General features: G+C 37.7%; 1 protein-coding gene across 18 annotated transcripts in view; it reads right to left on the bottom strand.

The window, feature by feature from the left end:
* The window catches only part of GRIP1 (glutamate receptor interacting protein 1), a 307,466-nt gene that overhangs the window by 80,335 nt on the left and 203,752 nt on the right, over positions 1-23,379 (bottom strand). For 15 of the 18 annotated variants that reach the window (XR_011678613.1, XR_011678614.1, XM_071423476.1 and 12 more), the window contains one exon: positions 21,799-21,879. The exons of the other annotated variants lie outside the window; for them this stretch is intronic. Coding sequence is in view for 13 of the 15 variants with exons in the window: in XM_071423476.1 (XP_071279577.1) it covers positions 21,799-21,879 (81 nt within the window). In the remaining 2 variants the exon portion in view is untranslated. The remainder of the gene's footprint in view (positions 1-21,798; positions 21,880-23,379) is intronic. 18 annotated transcript variants of the gene reach the window in all.

Raw genomic sequence — 23,379 nt, 5'->3', positions numbered from 1 at the left:
AGCTGTAGAGATGCTATGGACCAAAATACTGCTTTCAGTTTTATAAAAACCTGTAAGTATTCATAATTAATACAAGAGTTAGTCACTGTACTTACTGCAGCTGAAGATAATGTATTGAAGATAATGTATATATATAAAATAAATTGGTACCCATGATGCAACATCAGCTGCTGTGCCAGTGCGTGACACATGTTTATTCAGGGTTTACCCAACCACAAGATCTGAGTCCAAAGGAAAATTCCCCTCCCTTCCCTCCTCCCAGACTGAATCCTTCCTTTTAATTCTCAGTAGTACAATCTGGCTTTCAGTAACCATCTAAGATTTTTTTTAAACAAATACTTTGCCACAATGTGTATACAGGACATAAACAATGCACTGCACTGCAAAGCAATGGCTAATCTTTTGCCAAAGCATAATACAGTCATGTGTTTTGGTCTTTTACATAGGTTCTGAGTTTGCAATCCAGTGCTGGGCAATACTCTGCTGTCCAAAGTACATGTGGAACAGATGATCCAAGCAGCATTTTAAGCAGGCTAACAATTATACAATTCCCTTCAACTACTGGCATGGAAAGTGATAACCAGGCTCGTTCCTTCTCACCATCTATTATGACAAATTTCTGTTTACCTTTGCCAACAGAACAATGACTTCTAGGCACTCTTCCCTGGTAGGCAGGAGAGAAAGATGCACCAGCACTGTAAGGGAGGGGTGGTGTGAGGTGCTCCTTGCACACTGACAAAGAAGGTCATTCAGGCATGCACAGTAGTTTCATTAGGTTTGCTGCTCTGAAGGATTTTGTAGCTTTTGTTGTACATAATCATATCAGGAAGAAATTAAACTACCTAAGCTGGTTTGGTTTATAAGAGATTGTTACCCCTGCAAGTGATCTGAACCAGGCCCATTTGATACCCTCATCATTCTGTTTTTCATCTTTGCTTTCTTAAATCACACATGATTACTGACCTTATAATGCTATATATGACATGCTTACTCATCTGCATTGCTTTGGCATTATTATTACAGACTAATCCCCACTGGAATATTATTGAAACGCTCAATATCAGAACAACCCTGGGAGTTCATTTCCAATCCAACACACAACCACATCTGTACATGCTATTCCCCAACTAATGCAAGGTCAGTCTCTGTTTCCTAGTTAAGGCAATGCTGTGTTACAATTTAAGGGTAAAAAATCAAACTACTTCATGTATCACCTCACTCATAATTCATTACTTATGCCAACCAGCAAGCTCCTAATTAGTTAGAGGTCTCTGGAGTCTGTTCTCTCCTACATGTACTCCCACACGGGTAATAATATTAGCATAGTCAGCATCTGAGGGGAAAGCACAGAAGTTATTTCCAGACTTCTTATGAATTCACACTTGGACTTGCCTTCCCTCAGCCTAGGAGGGGGCATCTTGGGACTGCCTTAGCACTTCCATTGCTTCCTGCTGTTGCAAGGACAGTCCTGGGTACATGCCTGTCCATGCTGCACCAGCCACTCCACAGCTTTCTTGGCATCCACCTGCCTCTGGCATGGGGCTCAGGAATCCCACTGCATCATGGAAATGGCTCAGCAAGGGGAGCAAAAACAGGCACACAAGCAGACATAAAATGAAAAAGAATGGTTTCTGCTCCAAAGAGCTTCCTTTAGATCTCCAGTTCTGTAAGCAGGAGCATACACAGCAGCTGAATTCCACAGAAAACATTACACTGGTGCTGTTTTCTCAGTTGCTGTTCTGGATGCTTCTCCCAGGCTTGCTGTTGCAATATCCTGACTGTGTGTGCCTGACTTGCAGCTGGGTCAGCTGGTCCATTAACACTGTGATCTGCCCTGGAGCCTGGAGGACTCCAGGAATACTCAATGTAGCACAAGAAAGCTTCAAAGATAAAGCTGATGCTCAAATTCTAGACCGGGTAAATCTTACTGTGAGAGAGTGAATACATGGAACAATTTGCAGGTAGGTAAAACTGAAGAAACACCATGACCAATTTTTCTTCAATAATAATAGAAACATAGTAAAGCTTTCAGTATTTTATACATGAGCAGACTTCTTGTCCTTTTCTACTCTTTGGTGTATATAAATAATATCTTTCAATAAATAAACAGCATGGAAAATAAATTCTCATGAGACTTATGAACCTGGAGTATATTCACTTCTTCAAAAAGAAAACAATACTAAATGATTTAAGAGATTTTTTCACAGAAAAATATTTGAAAGCTGAGAGAACTCTTAGTCAAAATTATTATCATTTATTTTCTAAATTACTACAATTTTATATCTTAATGTACATATTAAAGAAAAGCTCAAAAATGTTTGCCTTCGTTTCAGATATTGAGGCCCGTCTGTGAAAATTTCATTTTAAAACCCCAAAAAATGTTTAAAATCTACACAATCAGGTCAAGTGCTTTCTTCCATTCTCTACCTACTGAACAAGTTTGTTAAGTGCAGCTGGAACAGCTGCATAAATGGAACTGAACATAAAAGTAAAAAACCCCAAACTTGCTGTTATTGACATTTTCCTACCAAAACCATATATAATTAAAAAGTAAGTAATTGGTAAGTTTGCTGAAAATACAGTGAATGCTGTCCTGGAATGGACTTTCCCTTGTATGTCAGCAGAAATTCTGCAAAGAAAACATTTTGCTTTACATCCCAGTAGGTATCTCCTAGCTTAGTAAGAAATCACATAAAGATAAAGTCAATTCTTTGGGAACAGAGAGCAGTTTGTTATAGTGGAGACATCACATTTACTCAGTGTTTCAAGTCCTGTGGGTATGTGCATTTCTCTTAGTGTGACAAGAAGGATGTCAAGAGATGATGAGCAGTCCATTCCTTGTTGCCCTTTTCCTGACTGGCTGTCACTAACTTCTAAACCATCTAAATTTCTATCAAAAACAAACAAAACCACATCACTGAGGAGAGTCTGAAGACATGAAGCTGGTCACAACCTGCCCTGTGGCCTCCCCTCCATCCTGTGGAGGGACAATCCCCAAAACCAGTCCCAGTTCAGAAGCCAAGCCACCCACAGTGGAAGACAAACTGGTACAAGGTGCAGCAGAACACATCTCCAAGGCACAACTCACTGCACTTATCAACAACACTGCAAATTTAAACACTGCCAATGCAGGCTGCCTTGGGTCAGCAGCCAGGTTAATCTGTATAAATGTACAGGTGAAATGTTGTACCATTTTCAGTGAAAGCAAAGGAGATAGGCAAGGCTAAGACACTTGCAAAAAACTGTCTAAAACAGATTCAGTTTACACTGACACTTGTTCTGGTTGTGTACAAGGCATTAGATGATCTCCTTTATATATATATATAAAAAAAAAAATATATATATATTAGCTATAAGAGCATCTACAAGATGACTTTGCCTTTGCAAAAATATTACCTAAAATCCAAATACCTTCCACCAGTGCTTATAGACTAGAAAATGTCTGCCTAGCCTAGGCATCACACAGAAAAGGAAATAAGGGTATTTTATGATCCATCACAAGCAGTGATATAGAGGACATGATCACATAATTCACTGAAAACACCAGGCCTGCAGGACACAGCAGCACAGTTCACACCTGGGTTCATTGGTTGCCTGTCTAAAATGAGATTAGCTCTTGTGCTATTTGGTTTTGGGTACATTTTTCATATTCGCAGAATCCTTGGCAGCCAACACTCTCTAAATCTCAACTGCGTCATTCAGCAAAGGAGGTCTTCAATTTAATCACAAATGTAAGCATTATATTTTAAATTCTGTTTCTAACTAAAATATCAGAATTTAATACAAGTATCCCAAGCCTGAAAATCAAATAACCACTAGAAAGCCAGCTGCAGACAAAAAAAGGAGGCTCTTAATTCTTAATGAAAGAACCTCACCTCAATTTCCTAACAGAAGAGTATTGAAAAAAACACATATGACACCATTATCAATGCACACTGCAATAACTTCACTAATTACATTTCAGGAGTGAACAATGACTGGAGTAAACCATTATTACCTTCCCAGGGCTTAACATTTGCATCCCACAGCCTACAGTGCAGCCCCAGTGCTTCTCCAGCAGCAGCACAGCCGTGCTACCAATGGCAAATGCTCAAAGCACAACATCCTGCTTGCGTCTGAATCCACTCCTTGTAGACAGGAGTAGTGGAGAACATTCGCCAGAAAATGAAAATAAGTGTGGCATGGTGTAAAATCAGTTTTCACATTAAAGAAGCTTCACACAGAAAAGACAAGGATGATCTCTGTAAAGTCAAATTACAAAGGATGGCTTCATATGAGGGTGCAAAATAAAAGCTGCTTTTAACTTAGAGGAAGAAGTGCTCCATGGCAGCAGCGGTGTAAGAAGCAGAGAGGTTTCTCCAGGCCAACTGTGGCAGATATGCAGACTAAAACAAGAGATGGATGGCCACATGTCTAGATGCTTTTTCAAGCCAGACAAATGCTGGTAAGGGAACAACAGGCTTTTTGGCCCTCTGGATAGTCCTGCTTGCATAGTTTTTTTGTTTTCTTGGTTTTTTTTCTTCCTTGTATTCGCAATTGAATTGCACAATAGTGCATTCCAAGTACTATCAGCCTAAAATTATTCACGACATTAATTTGACAGATATTGTGCAAAGAGATTAACTTGAGTTATCTTAATAGAGATGATGGCATCTCATTCTTCTAAGAGCTGAGTCTATTAGGAATTTTTGTCAGTGAACACTTCTGAATTCTTTTTTCTGTACTTTTTTTTTGCTCTACATCAAGGATTGGAAAAATCAGGTTAAACACAATCATTCCCTATTAATAACCCCTAAGCAGAGGAATTTAACAGGAGGAAAAACTATTTTAAAAAATTATAAAACATTAAAACACTTAGCTTCAGTAAATATGAATACTTTAATATATTACAGTAAGAGTATCCAGATTTAGTTAAATCACAACAACAAAACTTTTTCTTGTATTATTACCTACAAAAAGAAAAATTATCCCTGATATGCCACCTTGTTGTAGGGTTGGAATAAAGATGCAGTGCAAACTACAACTTGCTCAATGATGCAGTGTAGTGAAAGTACATTTATTCCTTAAGGTAGCTGGGAAGTTCTAGTGTTTTCATCAATGGTTCTCTTTCAGAGAAAACCTACATGTATCTATACTATCCATTGATCACTTGAAAATCTGCAACCATCAACTTCCTTATCTTCAGATGAGGACCAGTTCCACCCTGAGGCACTTGCTGTGTTTCAGAAAGTTCAAGCATTTTTTTGCTTCCTCATTATCTATGATGGCAGTCACTTTCCTGAACATCTGTTGGGTCCAGAGCAGCTCACTAAACTGTCAAGGTGGAGCTTTATTTAGCAAAGACATTTGAAGGTAAAAATAAGCACAGTGATGAAGGACTTGATGGTCTCACCTCTTCAGCAGATATTGCAAGGCTTTCCAGAGCTCAAACTTCCATGCTTCCACACGATATTATTGTTAGCTGGAGTGTGGAATGGATAGTAGGAGGTACTTACAAGCTGAAGTTTATACCCATAGTTATCTCAAACTTGTATCTCCCACATGAAACAAGTATCTCCTTTCAAAAATTTTGATCACACGATAAGCAACAAAATCTTAAACTCAAGAATGGTTGGTGCATCAGCAGTGTGATCCTGATCTCCTCAGCTTGTCTCTGCTGACAGTAGTGATGAAGAAAGGACAGAGCCCCATGACATTAGTCTTTTCTACATTTCTGTCTGAATGGGACAGAGGCTTCATTAACCCTCCTTCACTAGTAGAAACCCTACTGTGCAGAACAGCACAGAACTTAGACACTAATTTAGATTTATAGAACTTCTTCCCATAATTCTGATGAATTCACCTCCAACTTCCTCTTAATTTCTTTTTAATGAGAAATTAACACCAAGAAAACTCTTGATAATTTGTGCTTCTTTACACTGATGTGTCACTACTCACAAAAACACAGCCTAACTGTTGCAGTTTCTCTGCTTTCTACAGTTACCAAAATGGATCAGGCTGGATTGATTACAGGACTGATTGCATTTGTGCATTTCAAAGCAGGAAAGAACCACTGAAAACAATTCTCGCCCTCATCACCTGAGTGAGACAAGCAGAGAAACTTGATATGGTGCTATCTCCACCTATAGATTACCTTTTAGAAAGATATCCAGTGTGGCTTTGAAAGTGATGAAAACTCCGCTACATGTGTAGATAATGTCTATCTGATTTGGGAGTAGACAAACCTTTGAGACAAAGATCTCATTATAGTACCACTATTACATTCAGGATATCCCTTAGATGCAGAACTGTGACCTCCAATCAAATCATCTCCTAATCTATTTTTCCTTTTAGATTAAGAACTGTCTGAACTGCTTAGGTTTTTGCTATTTAAGACATGGTTTGCCACAATGTTTTAACATCCTATTGCTACCAGGTAAATCTTAGCAATAGTGTCATTGAATCACATTTCTCCATTTGAGCTGTCATTTATTTTTCCTGACATACCTTGCATTGCCTTTTATGATCTACAGTTGCTAAATAATGTAATATATTAGTTAACACAAGTGGTTTTACTTTTTATGGCATAGAGCTAGATCATTAGTGTCATGGCAAACCAAATCAGTTAGGATAAGAAAAGGATATGGTAATGGTGTCACTCATTTTTAGAAAAACTATCATTCATGTATTCAAATAGTGGGTAGTGAATTTTCAAATATTTGAAATTTGGAGGAATGGGACAGCATAACTTTTTGAAGTACATAGATTAAAGAACAGATGTTTAAGTTTTTAGGGGTCATATACATAAATGATTGCAGAACAAACACACCTGAATGATATGCACACCCTGTCTTTCTACTTGGTAGTATTGAAGGAGACTCAGCATGACAAAAGGGTTTATCAAAGTCTCTGTGTAGAAGATCAGGCTATCCTTGAGAAAATGAGATATGGATGAGAAAAAAAGAGAAATATGGAAAATACGAGTGAATGCTTCCCACACATTTTACCTTTTGCTCTTTGTGCTCAGTGACCGCTGATATCTTTATGGTTTGCTTACTCCTCAACTTGTGGAAAACCCCAGCCCAGAAATGCTGACCTCTGGCAGATGGTAGTTCAAAATCAGGCTGGATGAGTGTATTGCTACAAATGGTTTAAAAAGTGATCTGTCAATGACTCATTCTTTTTGCATACTTCAATCTGATATAAAACCAAAGTTACAAGGATGGCTTTGGGGACAATTTAATATGCAACCTAACAAACAGGATGCACTGTTTTTTTATTAGATTTTTATAGGAAAAAAAGAACCTGCCTGTGTCAAAAAGATTATTAACTTGCTCAATATTCAATATGAAGAAAAAAAATACAGTTAAAGCCAATGGAAAAGGAGGGTTAAAGAACTGCAAAATAAGCTACTGGCTTATATTAAAATTTACCAAATCACAGAAATAGTGATGACTTTAGATGTCAATAAGCATTTAAGATCCACAAGAATTTACTATTGCTGTAAAGTAAGTCACGCATTTCTGGGCTGCTAACCTGTGCTCTGGAACTCTCTAATCAATCTCTGTGCTTACTCCCTGAATTTTAATGTATGCATAATGAACTAATGGCAAAGAGGGATGAAGACAGATGCCTTCATTTGCATGAACTAGCTTATTAGATAGTCAAGCTTGCTGAACAAATCACTGCAGCGAAACAGTAAAATACCCAGCTGCAAGAATCTACCTATGTGATCTCTTGTTTCATCTAAATTGTCACCATATTCCATTAAATTAGCGCGGAAACTGAGATGGCATCATATTAGCACATAGTGACATTGCACACTCACTAGCCTGTGAGACGATAGGAATATTTCACATCTTCAGGTCACTTCAAGGTGTTTGCAGGTTTTTGTAAAAATCTGAATGCGACATCAACACAAGAGGCTTATATTACCCCAGAGCAGCCTCGTGATTATATATAGGAAGAAGACTTTCCTCTGTCCAAAATATGACCTAAGTTTCATAGGGAAGTTTTTTGGCTTTTCTTTCAACATTTACTCTTACTCTTCAGAAACTTTGGGTGAAAAGGAACAAAGATTACATCTTACCTTCCTCTCCAAAAACATTAAGACCTCCTAACTGTATATTCTGGTTCACCTCTACTTCAAAAACACATCTTGTCTGTTGGGTCTATTGCAAGGTCCTTCTCTTCTTTCAGTGACCAACAGTTTAAAGCAGACAGGAAAATGGATTTATATGGATTGAAGGAATAGCTAAAATCTTCAAATAGACTGAAACAGATAAAGATTCAGCTAAATAGTACTACCTGAAGACTTCAATGACATCTTTCATTCCAAGCACAGTGCAATGTACAGAATCTCAATAAGGATGTAAATGAGGAAACTGCTAACACAACTCAAAGCACACTTGTTGAAAATACTTCCTTTAAAGTAAGATTGCCTGTGAAAAAGAGCTGACTCTTAATAAAGGCTTTACTCAAACAGAAGGAAACTGCAGCATGAGAGCACTTCTTCAGGTTGCTGACTCCATGCAAACAATTCACAAGATGGGTTTGTCTCTGTTTTTTTCTCCTCTGCTTTTAAAGGATATACTGCTAGCATTTTTAAAGAAAATATTTAAATTCTAAATTATTTTAAATGTATAAAGATCACTTAAGGAACTTAGCAGGCCTTTCTCAATACAGAGGCTTCAGCACAGAGATCTTCCACTACCATTGAGAGTAAAATTTGCTAATCAGATCTAGAGAAAAAGTTATGGAATTTTTACATTTCATATGGTTCCAGGTTGGTATAAAACTTTGCTAAGTTACACAAACAAGTGCATTCTGAAATTTTTTTCTTCTCCACATAAATCAATATGTGATGTTTTTGAATAAACAAACTTCTGCTCCCTGTGGTCTTACAAAATGTCTCTCTGTAAGAGAGTTTTTGCTCCAGTTTTTCTTTCCCTTCTTGATTTAACAATGGTTGCAACAGGTTTTTACACTCACAATATTTTCCTTAGTGAAAACCCAGAGCTTATGATGGAGATAGAGATAATCAGCCTAATGTTAGCTGTTACAATCTCATAAGACTGTTTGGTATGGATTTGAGTTTATAATGCTTAATTCTAAGTATATATGCATTAGAAAAATACAAGATGATGCCCTGACATCTTCTGATTCCCATGTTTTTGACAACTGGTCAATGATAATTTTATAGGGTAGTAGATATATTAAAATTTGCAGTGGATCAACAAATAAAATGTTCTAGTCTCTACTCCAATTTTATACACAGAGAAAACTGGGACTATCAAATGTATTTACAACTTGTCAAAAACACTCCAATTTCCCCAATACTCTTAACAGAGGCCATGGAAAGCACATCTTACCATACATTATATTTATATCCAGCTATCATTCTCATTGGCTAGCACTTAAACTAGACTGACTTAAACAGCTGTCCTATTATTTTCTGTGGTGTGTGATTAAGTAAGTCAAGCTTCGAGATTGGACATTCCCACCCAGTATATGCTCTCTATTGCACCATTACCTTTGGTTAGTGGCTAAGGAAAAAGCCCTTGGCTTTTAATGGCTTCCTCACTTACATACCATCCTTATCATAAAATTGCAAAAGCTCCTTACAAGGTATCTGGGTTTGTAGCTAAAAATTTGTAATGACTTTCAAATATATTTGATAAACTTTCAGTTTCAGAAATAAATCTGAAATCTTTCTGAAAGAGAACACTTTTAGTCCCACATGAATATGTTAAATACAAGTTATTTAGAAATTATTAACTGAACTGTAGCATTTTTATTCTTGATAGATTTGGTCGATTTTGTTGCAGTCTTGGCACAATGGCATGATTTCCCTGTATGACCTCTATCAATTTTTACTTCTTACTTTCCTCTAAAGAAGCAATATTTTAGGGTTCAAGAGTCAGATTGTGTTATCAGGTATGATCACTCATCATTTGGCAGTGATATCTAAAATTCAGCTCTAACATGTCTCATTTGTCTACGATGTGTCTTTAGTATCTCAAAGGTCAGTGCTCATTTTCTATATCATTTATCCAACAAGTATTCAGGGTCACAGTGTCATCTAATATAGGAGGAAGGTCTTGGCAGAATCTTGTCTTACAGTTAACTATTAAGCTGGGCTCGTTTTGCTCCACCAATAAAATCAATTAGCATTGAAGACTGACATTTGTTCCTGCTTGGATTGATATTCACAGTGTCCTTCTACCAATGTTTTCTGTGAATAAGAGCAATGAAATCTCCTGACTTCAGCCTTGTTGCTATTTTCCCCTATTAAAATACTCCTTGTTTTGCTTTCTTGTTCTCTTTTCAGCTTGGTAATAAGGGAGACTTTACTGAAGAGACTTCTTTATGTGTTTATTCACATAACATCAGTGGATTCCCCAAGCTACACAGACATAAAGTGACACAGATAACTGCAATTTGGACAAGGACAATAAATAAATAAAAAAGACTATCTGCGTGCTCCTAGCCTGTATATCACCTACAAGTGATATAAGTACCTTGATCTACAAATGTAAAAGATGTGAATGGATGTGTGCATCTATATATAAAAAACCCCAACAGGTGCCCAGTAAAGTAATTACAAAATTAAAGTTGCCAAAAAGTTATTTGGGAACCCTCCCAGGTGATCAAACCTCTCACTGTCCAGAATAATTAATACAAACCATGACTGTATAAAGAAGACAGTTTAACACAGCAGTACTGAGTACACCTTTCTGTTAGTGGAGTAGTGACTGTCACTCAGATGCTTTTTCTCCTTCTTTTGACACAATTCCCGAAGTATATGAGTAACAAAAGAGAGGACAGGAAAGTAATGAAAGAGTTTTCACAATAGTTAAAAGAAAATTCCTGGGAGGAACAAGCCCTGAAGCACAACTTGATTACTTTAACAAAGGGAAGATTAAATAGTGATTTCAGAGTGAAGTGCCTATAAAGGATGAGGTGAATTTTGATGAAAAACAACTCTTTCTTACAAATGAGGTGAAGCTGAACCTGCGCATACTCAAACTAAAAATAAATGCAGTGAGTCTAACCACAAAAGGTTGTGATGCATTTTGCATCACTGGCAACCATAAATAGATTGAATGTCCTTCTATATAATTCAATATAATTCAAATTCTATATAATTCAAAATATAATTCAAATACAAGTTGAGATTCAAATAAATTCCAGGAAGCTGTATGTTTAGTTAAGATAGACACAAATACCTCTTTTGGCCTCAGAAATTCACAATAAATACATCGAAACTCAAACAGACAAGACCTTTGTTCTTACCACTGCACTTTTAAATAGCAAGGAAACAAAAGCTAGTTTGCACTGATGTTATAATAAACTTCTGGTCTTCCAGATCCTGCACAAACCAAACCACTTCTTTTATTCTACACTATGAGGCGTGCCATTACATCTCTGTCTGCCCCACGTACCACAGATGTGATGTGGAAGACACACGAGCACCAGAATCTCTTTTCCTCTTCTGATTGTAAGAAATGAATAGAAAGTGTGAAAATGCTATAAGGTAAACAAGCAAAGAAACCTTTTCTCCATCCTCCATACAAAATACTTTGAGCCATTTCATATTGGCAAAATGGATAGAATTTTATAGCAACAAAAAAGAATTTAAGATTTTTGTGTATAAATCAGGCTGCAGAGTGAGAATGAACAGCTTTGATGCACTGATACAGTTGAAAAGAAAAGGCAAACTACTATCCAGATCTGGGGTAGCATATTTTGGTGTTATCTTTGTAGATGGTATATTATTTCCTTACTATTTTCATGCCCTGAAATGATAATCACTGAAGAAATTGAAAGAGATATTAAAAAACCCCTGAACAGATGGAAATAATGCATTAAGTCCTTTAAAGAGGTATTAGAAATTATATTAGGAACATTAAAAACATCAAGTTAATTATCTATAAGATAAAAAGAAATTATTAAGTGCAAAAAGACTCAAGCAGGCAAATGATTAAAAAATTATCCCAAACTTCTCAGATGAGCAAACTTCTCAGAGCTTAAAGGAACAAGCCTGGATTTTGTTTGCCAGTCATATGCTTCTGTCTACAGATTTGTGCAACACAAGACTTTTGAAAGAAAGCAATACTCTCGTGAGTCAGATCAACACTCCATCTAATCCTGCTCCATCTTGGAAAGAATGAGGTTTAGGGACAGCATTAGAGCCAGCCTACTTTGCCCAGTGTGGTCCTGCCACAGTTCCTTGACATCCAGTAGTGTCACATTAGAGAGTACAATGCTTCTCAGTCTTTTTAATACTTACATATGAAGCTCTTGGCAATTAGGTTATTCAGTCTCTTCTGAATGCACTGACACAGTCTGTATACACAGATTTACTGCTTGCTCTTCCTCTCTAGAGATACTGGATCCATAAGTATCTCAACATAATGATGCAGAAATCATTTTTGCTGTTGAATACACATTTTTCCCCCAATACTGGACTGAAAACAGTATAGAGAAGAATGTTTAAATAGATTTCCACTCAGAGAAAAATATATTGCCTGAAAACAATTTTAATACCTCTTCTTACTTCTGAACAGACTGGCGAACCTGAGCATTCCTCATGAATTTTCTTCTCATGTACTATCAATTTTTCTGAAGATACCCCCTTTTCTTGCTCCAAGAAAGCCCAGCTGTGCTATCCCATGAAAATGCAGTCATTTTTCAAGAGGTCAATACTAAATTTTAGCTTCTCTGTTACCCAGAAGAACCTCTAGTAGCTGCAATAGGTTGTGTATTCCACAAGGGACAGTCATGCTGGTTTCACAAAGTTTTACAACTTCTAGTAGACAGCAGTGATTGTTTGGATTGGCAAGTTTTATGTCCAGCCAGGAAGGGATCACCATCAATTGCACAATCCCAGGGTTATAAATCACCTTCTGCTTGGCACATCCTTCCATGACCTTTCAAGAGTACATGGTTTTCCTCCCCCTTTCCAAGCTCACCCAGCTAGTCCAGTGTCTCTTTCAGAGACTGTCTCCATGCTCCTATTTCAAACCTAGTCTTGACCATCTTTCTTTTTCCCCTTGTTTCCCTCTCCTCACATGTCCACTATACCATGCCTCCTCTTCTAACTGAAACCTTTAAAGGAGAATAAATTTTTCAACAGACATCACCAACACTTTTATAAAAATGAGCAAAACCAACCATCACAAGGCTAATTTCCCTTTGTGGACATTAGAGAGCATGCCAGAATTGTGCAGGAAAACAATTGTCCTGGAAGATGGGACCCCCAACCTCAGGAGATGCACTGATGCTTCCCGACCTATTTTCAGGTTCCAAGCTCCATTGAAAAATCCTGGGGTATCCCAGTGACTGGAAGGAAGGCACTAGGGACTCATGCTTCAAACTAGCACATGGCCAGAGGAGTACATGCACATGTACACACTGCAAGCACATTTGCTGAGTACACAACAATTCACTCAGAACTGCCCATCCCTGCCCCAAAATGTGTATGCAACAGCTAAACTGCTGAGACAGTTTTAAAAATGATGTTATAGATGCTATATAGTATATCATCCTATACTACATATAGCTAAACTGATTTTTCTGGAAAAAAAATGCAGCTGAAATAAATGAATACATTTTACTCTAAAAGGCTAAAGGTTAGCAAAACTATATGCAATTAAATCCAAATACACATGAATGAAGGTGTTTGGTACCATCATCAACAAAACCTGCTCCTGGCTGTGTGAATAGCAAAAATCATTTCAAGTCAGGTAAATTTTCAGACCTTGAATCAGTTGGGTATTTGAAAAAGTGCACATTCCTTGTGCACAGTATTGCCCTTAATACATTTTCTCCTTCATGGTAAAAGGAGTCAAATGAGACTGTTCTCTATTCTAATCCTTTTCAGTATTGAAAAACACCAGCATGTAGCAGACCTGTAAAGAATATGTATAAATAAATCATCAGCAATCTCAATTAGGTAAGAACGCAGTGACCTTTGTTAATTTTCTACAAGAGACAAATTTCTTTGCTGTTTATCTGTGTATGAAACATGAAGTCCTTCCAACAAAGTTATTTTGATGAATAGGAGGAAGGACAAGAAAGAAATCTTCAGTAATAAACACATGAAAGCAAATTCCAAAACTTTCAATGTCAGTGGGAAGGAAAAGACATATAGCTCTGCAGCTGCTTCACAGACCATTTGGTAAACCTCCAGCAGGTTAAACAAACACACAGGGAAGCCTGTAAATGATACAGCAACTGGAGCCTCTCATCAAACATGAAAATCAGCAAATGACTTTGCAGATATAATAAACACCTCAAGTGCAGAAAAGCTTACTAGGCTGTGATCTGCATTTCACAGGTCAGAACTCTTGCTCCTGCTCGGAAATCACCCACGATCGTTCCCATAATAACTGTGACTGCAGAGGTTACAGCTAATGGATTTCTAAATGCTTAAAATCTCTTCAGTGGCATTTTGTGCTGATTTTTAAAAGTACATAGTAAAAGTAAGTGACTATGAGAAAAATGCAAATTGAGGGAAAAAAGTGCTTTTGTAACACATACTTGAATTTCCTAACCCAGCTTTTACTGACATATGTTTTATTTTCAAGTCTTCTGTGATGAATTCTTTTTTCTCACCATGAGATCTATGAATAAGGTTGGGGATGATTTTGACAGGTTTTCTCAGGCAAATCATGCTCTTACTCTGCAAAACCAGTTAGCCAATGAAGACTATTTCACATTTTGATGGGGGATGAAGGATTAGGTAACACAGTGCTGCATCTGTGACAGTAGAGTGCTTCTGAAATCTGAGGGAAGCTGAAGTTAAAGTCAAGGCAGGTTTCTTTTGACAAGGATGAAAAAAATGACTGAGGACTGCACAAGTCAGGCAACATTGCTTGAGAAGGTGGCTGCACTCTAGCAAATGATGCAAGGGTGCCTGCTGATGTTAGGAGCACTGTCAAAAATAACAGGATCATTTAAATCTTCTGCAGTTTAACTCAGCAGAGGAGCCCAAAGGAATTGGACCAAGTTAACTGTGGCATGAGAACAGCTGCTTTTGAACACTCACTGTCTTGCCAATGCCATAGTAACCACCAAGGAAAACAAAACTGGCTCTGGAGCTGTGTTTGCACACAGGTAAACACGTACCCAGAGGAATGCATCATCTGTCTGTCACATCTGTCAGTCACTGGGAACCTGGTGCAGATGTTAAGAGCTGAGCTACTGGAATAACCTGGGAGCCATCTCCCTCTTGAGCATTGTCACTTAATGGAGCTTAGATGCCAGGATCACTTCAGCAGCCTAATTTTTTTTTTTTCAATCAATGTGGATTTTTTTAGAAACCCTTTTATCTCTCTCATCTTACTTTCCAGATTTCTCACCTTCTTCTGAGATGATCTTGCAACAGAAAATTAATGCACTCCATCTATGCAGTACAGAACTTTTCCTTATTTAAGTTGAGGCACAGCACACACGATCTTAAATTCAGTTAATACAATTCTATATTGGCAACTCAATGACATCATAACTGGATCACATGTTCTGGCTTTAATTTAGACTGGATTCTGGAATTTTTGTTTACATATATATATATATACACATATACAGATATATATATAAATTCAATTGCTTTCTTATTTTTTCCCAACCTCTGCTTGCTTTCTGATAGTAATTTTCTGATAGTATTTTTATTTAAACAGACATTCCCAGATGTTACAAAAGCCCAAGAATCACAGTGAAGAAAGAAGAAGGGTCTTTAAAATTGTTCAGCTTCCACCTGACCTACATTTGAGTTCATTGGTTGTGGGTAGTAGACAAACCCCTCAGGAAAGCCAGATTCGATGCAGCTTGAGACAGAATGTGAGCATTTGCTGCACAGCAGGCTGTGGGCCAGGGAGGGGAAAAAAAGGCATACCTCTGTATTTTTGTAAACAGCTCCTCTATGTGTTCAGAGCCAAGGACAGGATGAAAACTGCCTTACTGCTTTCTAATGACATTTACATTGTGTATTTAAATATTCCAGAACCTGAAAATTCCCAGGATGTTAACTATTGGTTTTATTACAAGAATTTAGTATTTCATAGCTTCTCTTAGGAATATTTTGTGTCCTAAGCAATTACTGAGGACACTACATCATACAGCAATTACTTTTTTAGTATCAGCTCTGTAAATACTATCTTTTCAAGGCATTTTAAGCTTCTTTGATTTGCATGTGCTCCCTTCTAGCTAAGCAGTTCAAAATTCAGCCTACCCTAAAATTATGTTTGTTTAACATTTTATTTTTGTATTAAAATCCTGTTACCAAGCTCCCCCCAAACAAGGCTGCAAACCATCTACTAACTGCAATTCCAGACCTTGAGCCACTGCAGAGGATGTGCTCAGGGCTGTACATTCACTCTATTTTCCCTCCAGTTTGATGGCTACCCTTGTTTTTGAGATCAAACACTGTGCTGAAATACAAAACCTGAATTACAGCATGCTTCAAAGAAGCAGGTAGTGTGGAAAGAAAGTGCAGTATCTACACATGTACAAAGGAACTGAAAAATCCAGTCGCTTTAATTTCAGACTTTAAAGTCTTCACAATTTTCCTTCAGAGCACAGTGATTTATTTTAATAACTGACCTGTAAGTACCTCCCTGCAGCCATGTACAAATCTTGCAAATGACAAAAAACTGGTTAGAGAGAAGAAGAGGCTCCTGTTAGTGGAGAAAACTGCAAAAGAATGATTTTAAACATCTAGTTTGGTCTTTTCCTGCTTGTCTCTGCAAGGGTTGGCATGCACTCACCCCATAAATGCAGATAATTTGCCTGTTCAGCAGATCTGTTGTCACTGTGGAGTAGAAGGTGGCTGGAATGAGACTTGGGAAGGCTCCTGTGGGTCCCAGAGGCAGGCAGAGCTGGAGCACAAGGGTTACATGGGAGGTGAAACAACAGTTTGGACTGGCTTGGACAACATGGTGAGGGCAAGACTTCAAGGGCCTTCTGCTAGGTGTGTTGAGCAGGACAGAAGGCAGGCAGCTGTGTTATCCTTCTGTCCCAGACAACAGGAAAACTCCACTCTTTGAAGAAATATTTCCTCTACTCTTTGTTATTTGGTGCCCGTTTCTTGAACAAGAATTTACTTAGGAAAGAGATAGCTCACAACTGCAACTGTCCTAAGCCAAACAAAATCTCTGAATTCACAGATGATTCAAACAGCTCTCCCAGTGTATAGTTCACACTATAGCTCTTCTGAGCCCTTGACTACTTCAGGCAACGAGACTTTACAGTCAGAAGTCTGACTGGAAAGTGCACATGTCTAGGTCAGTGAAAGAAAAAGGAATAAGTATGGATTTTAATTTTGTTTTAAATTAAATGCCAACTAGACTGAGCAGAAATTCACTTTTCTCAAAAAAAAAACCCCAAAAATGAAACACTGAGAAGCTGACACATTTCACCTCAAAAAAACGTGGTGTTTTGAACTATTTTTTTTAGTAATGATAAGTTTTAAGACTCAATAAAAAATATGGACTAAAAGCAAAATGAAACTTTTGTTGCAGATTCTATGAAAAATTTTAATCAGTCTTAAATGTATGGCATCTTATTCTCACTTCACAAAGCAATAATTTTTTATCCTTGTGTCAGGTTGCTTCGTTCCACTCCATGCTGCCAGTTTTCAGTAAGTGAATTGAAAACAAAGAAATAGATATATAAAGTGAACAGTTTGCACATCATTACTGTTGACTGATTTACCCACATTGTTAAAAGAGATAAGAGGACATTGAATTTTAGTTTGGAAATCATGGGAACAGCTATTCCATATTCAGGACAGCACAGGAACATGCTTATCTTGGAGTAAATGTTAAGGTCTCCTTGACTTCAAAGTGCCTCTTTAACTGTGCCATCAGCTCTTGACATTGTATCAGTGCCCCAGGAATAGCTGATGTCCTTTTTAAAGCTCCTGCAGGAATAGGCAATCCCAGGAATGACACCTCTGGCTCACCTGCTACTGACCCAGCACTTGCCCTTGGCCGGGCACTGCCTGGGCACACCCTCAGTGTGTGCAAATCAGGAAACCTCAGTCCAGAACTCAAGGGAACTATGTCCATCTAAACCTGGGGATTCAAGAAGCTGGCGATCAAATACCTTAATTTTAAATTACAGTTGTTTTAAACTGCATCTATGATTGTGGGGGAAGTGAATGACTTCTGAAACACATTGTTTTCATTGATGTGCCTTAGCACTACTCCTGACAGTTTCTTCAGGGGGGCACAATATACTCACTGCCTTGGCTTCTGTAAGGACACAGTAGCAATAAGGGTTCATTATGTTCTGCTTGACAGTCTAAATTTAAATATTTAGAGGGGAAAAATCTGTTTGTTTCTGACTGCAAGCTGCTTCTCATGCTAGCATTACCTCAGCCTTACTTTTAAGTTAAGAAATTCTGACTGTGAAGCTAAGTAACATTTCAAACAATCATGTATATATAACTGTAACTAAACACCTACACATATGTAAAATAAAGTCCATGTTTCAAACTGCATTATATTAACGCATATAATTTGAATTAACTATTATTTCAGCAATTCTGTAAATCCCTTTGAAAGGATCTGTTGCTTGTTGATTTTGCACCATGTGAAGACATGGTAAATATGACATGTAGTCTCATCACATGAATTATACATTCTGCATCTCAAATAAGCAGGTTCTGCTCCAGGGAGATGCTTAATCCATTCCTTCCTTCTGGGGATGAAAGAAATTAAACTCAGTGTGCTGATCTCACAGTATGTGCTCATTTGACTTTAATTATAAAATTATTATTTCAACATTTTTTCCTGTAAAATAAACCAAGCCTGAGCTGCATGTAACCTCTACAGAATTACATTACTTCTCTGTGCACTCAGCCAGTGCTCATCAATACTGCTCTTTCAATACAGTTTCACATGGAAGGATAAAACCCACCTCTAGAGGTTTGCAGCTGGTATAGTAGTGTCAAGCCTCACAGCAACAAAAGCTCGCCTTTCTGATAGTTGCCAAAAGGATGGAGCAGTGAAATCCTTTAAAGTGAATTCAAATGTCATGAGAAGGAACTTTCACCAGACATGGGGAGATGCCACGATCCCATTACCAAGCTGGAAGATTTACATCTCACATCCTGTGTATCTTCGCTAGTATTTTTTTTTACAGACTGTTCAAACCTGTGCAAAACTCTGCATGCAATCAATTACCTTGCTAAAACCCACAAGTTTTCCCTTGGCTAATTCAATAGGCAGAGCATTCCCTGGGAATAGAACATCTGCTGTCCATGTCTTAGGAATGACAAAGCATCAAGTGGAATAGACAGCTGTACTGTCAAAGGTACTCCCATGCTTCAAGCTTGAAAAACTAGCAGTTCAGAAATGTGATGTGTTATCAGGCATACCATCTGGGGGAAGAGAAATGAATGCTTTCCATACAGGATAAGATCTCCATGTGAGGATTACTGACAGTAACTCCAGCTGACATGCTCCCATCCAGGTCCAGCAGAATTTACTGGGTTCACTGCACCTCACCCTCCAATTCAAAAGCTATTTGGAGCTGACCTACATAACGTCAGAAGGGTGATCCTGCTCCTGAGCAAAAGCAGCTGTTCTGCTTCTGGTCTTGTACTAATTAACGCTACTAGTTAATAGTGAACCTCCCATTGCCAAACGAAGCTGGCAAGCTGGGGTGCTTCTGCACCTCTGCCAAGACTAATCCAGAATGTGAATAAAATGCTCACACACAAGCAAGAATAGAAGCTATTTACAAGGTGCTATCTCACATACAAAACATGGTGTCAAGTGATATAAATGTTTCTAGGTTATTTTCAGAAACTTCAGTCAACTCCTAAATGTTCAAGTTAATTCTCAAAATAATGCTTAGTTTTGCAACACCTTTTGTGTATGTAAACCCACAGCATTCATTGTGTTACAATGAGAATTGGCTAAGGCATGAAGAATTTTAATTACAATTTTAAAAAATATCCAACCAGCTCAATCTAGTTTATCCTTTGGGGCTCCTAAGGTCTAGAGATGGAATAAGCAATTCAGATAATGTCATCACTATATTAAAAGCTGAAGAATATACATAAGCGTAGATCAGCTGTTTTCAGAACACCTGAAATACAGCAAAGCACTTCTCACTGAACACTTGTATTATCTCTCTGAATAAACTGTGACTTATGCAGAGCACATAGTAAAAATTTATCTGCAATGCTCTCAAAAACTCCAGAATGTGCATCAAAATTGTAAAAAAATCAAAATACATGTTCATTAGTTATGATGACTATTACTCAACACCTGAAATTCCTAATCTTATCAAGATGCTCTGAAGAGAAATTGTACCAGTACATTTTCATCAAACTTTCTTTTTAAAGAATACAAGCAAAAATCATCAGGAGTTCTCAAAATTCTCACAAACTTCAGCCTGTTCCCAGACCTTAGCTTAAGTGTTTTATAAATACAGTAATGACACTATAAATGATCACTACTAATGACACTATAAATTATAACTACTAAGATCACAGCAAAAAACCCCAAAAGGTTGAATACTTTCAAAGCCATAAATATTACTGACCTATGAGCTACAGCATTACCTGAAAAGTACCCTATAGAGGTCATCATTTACTCTGAAGAACAATGAATATTGATTTATATTGACTTGGAGAAAAAAAGACTTGGTTGATGTTTGTATAATTAAATATTTTCTTAGAAGAATAACTGCACACTGGATGCTGTATTTGTGTCTTTTCACAATGGTTATGATCTTCATGATTGTACCATAAAAATAACAATTTTTAAATCACTATGGTGTTTTCAAGAATGAATATGAATGTTCATTATAAGCAATACTAAATAAGGGAGTTTGCTCTCTCTCACACATAGAAACTTCCACAAAGCATCCACAAAATGTGCTTTAGCTGTTCCCTATAGCTGTTGGGATGAAATCTGAGCCTAGCAGGTGGCAAAGGTCTGAGCTCCGCCCCCCATCCACAGACTCTCTGTGGGTTATGTGTTTTTGTTCAATAATAAAGCCACTTAGCACAGGCAATATTGACCATCAGAGGGTGGGTGACATGACCTCACAGCTTCTGATTTCTATTGCAATGCATCCTCCCTTCGAATCAGAGGTTACTGTGCTTGAGGTGAGAACGGCAATATCAATAATTCCACCGAGTGTACCCTTGGTCAGCGTTCATTTGTTTTCATTAAAAGGTCTCTAAAACATTACTTGAGGTGAAAATTCCTTTAGATTGCTGCATAATATGTATGTCAAACTTGGACGTATATCAGACTTGTCTGAAGGAATTAAAAGAGACACAGGTTGAAAGATCACTTATTTCAACTAACCACTGATCTAATGGTCCAGCTTTGTGTGATGCAATGACACAAAAGACAAGGATGGACAAGTGATTCTGCACATGGCAGAAAATCACATGAAGACAAGAACTCTGGCAGAGTGCTTCTCTGTTAGACTTCTGAGCCTGGCTGATGAGTAGTGGAAATTATGAGTCAATCTCCCTTATATTATTGAAACCAGATAGCAAAGAACAGATTTCAGAGGGCCTGAAAATATATGAGCCTCTGATGAAAAGGTGGATGTGCTCAGTGTCTCAAATCTGCTGTGAAAGACAGAGATACAGGGATGTTCTTCACAGCAAAAGCTTGAGGCAACCTAACTGTGGAAACTTCTTACAGCTCTCTTGGAACTTTCCTTTTCAAGTTGCTCAATAGCAACTGTGATACATTTGCTTTTTATAACTAGATGAATTTTGATTAGTATTACCTTGCTGTTCAAAAACAAGTTAGGTGTTACAAAAAGCAAAGCAAATCTTACCTGGAATACTCTGTCTCCTCACAGACAGTGCTCCATCAGGTGCCTTTGCCTGGTTTGCAGATTTTGTGTAAGGACTCTCATCTAAACAGAAACAAGCAACACCTCCAGTTACTGTTAAATATAATGTTAAAACCAACATTTTTTAATCCAGGTACTGTATGAACTAGCAGAGTAGATCAGAAGAGATGCTGTGAGCCAGATGAGGATGGGTATTTCTAAATGCTGATTCAATGCTCAATGTCATGTTTAACCTTGATGACAAAGGCTCGGAATAGGAGAGGTGGAAAGGATGTGCTAAAACTCAGATTGGAGGTAACACATATTGATGACAGGTCTGATATACAAAGGCTTTTTCAGGTTTAACATACTGATAGAAATTGCCCTCTTCTCATGTTTAGAAACTTCGTGTGTCAAAGACTTGAATGACAGAGGCACTGTCCCTGCTCAGGAGTAAAAGGCTTCCAGAAGCTTTTGAATATTCTGGCTGGGAAGATGCGCTCCTTTTCCTTTAGGATCTGTCAGTGGGTGATTCCTTTTCCTTTGTAACAATTGATTGGAGAAAACATCAGAAAGCTGTTGCCAAACAGGCCAGGCACCTTTGTGCCTCAAGAACAGCCCTGTACCTGGCTGTGTCTAAATAGGAAGCCATGTGGAACACGTACTGATCAACTTCAGTGCATAAAAGACCACTAATGGTGGGATGAGCAGATGAGTCACCAATTAGAGACAGTATTAGGCAGAAAGTGAGTCACTTCTGCATCCCTCTTAAGAGAAGAACGATGGTAAGGAAAAAAATCAACTATATCGTAGCTTTGAAAAGGACAAGCTATAAGTGCAGGAAAGAAATATGAATAAAAGAAGAAATAGTATATGCATTTTATAATTTCAATCAAAAGAAAGGACTCAGAAGAAATAAGGCTTCTGCCTTGCCCTCCCTTTAACTGAGTGCTCAAAGACTTTGAAGTGTCACAAATCTTTCTGTTGCATATTTTCCGTCAGATTGCAAATGACTGATGCATTTATAGCATGTGCATGAATACATGCTTAAATACTGATCAATGAGTAGAGGAATCAAAGACCACATTATCTGTTATAGCATCCTCAGATCAAACAGAACCATATAAACTTTTTCTGGAGGACCATCTTTTCAGCTGACACTCTTGACAGTATAATCCTTCTTGGCTGATTGCACTCCTTACATCTGGTGAGGTCTCAAACTCCTTTAGAAATTTGCATCAAAGACAGCAGTCCATTTTTATACCAGTGAGATAAGGGTTTGGTCAGCATAATTTAATTTAAAATCAGATCTCAAAGAAGTGACTGAAAGAGCTTGGTTATCCTTTAGAACCAGAACTTCTGTAATGAAGTCTGCCACTGTTAGACAGTTGCAACAGCAAAAATCTTAAATTAGTTCAAAAGGGAAAAAAAGGAAAAGGCAAAATAATTATTTATAGCCATGAACCTTGATGAAAATACAGCAACTAGTGAAGAACATGTATTGGTAAAATAGCATAACAGCAAATATAATTGCGTTTTCTACAGTAAAATGAACTGCAATTGTTTTAGGACTACAGTGTTACA

The sequence above is a fragment of the Agelaius tricolor genome, unplaced genomic scaffold (assembly GCF_023055355.1).
Source record: "Agelaius tricolor isolate 1412-34295 unplaced genomic scaffold, bAgeTri1.0.p SCAF_3, whole genome shotgun sequence".
NCBI classification, from domain to species: Eukaryota; Metazoa; Chordata; class Aves; order Passeriformes; family Icteridae; genus Agelaius; species Agelaius tricolor.
This window is presented reverse-complemented; position numbering and strand designations above follow the sequence as displayed.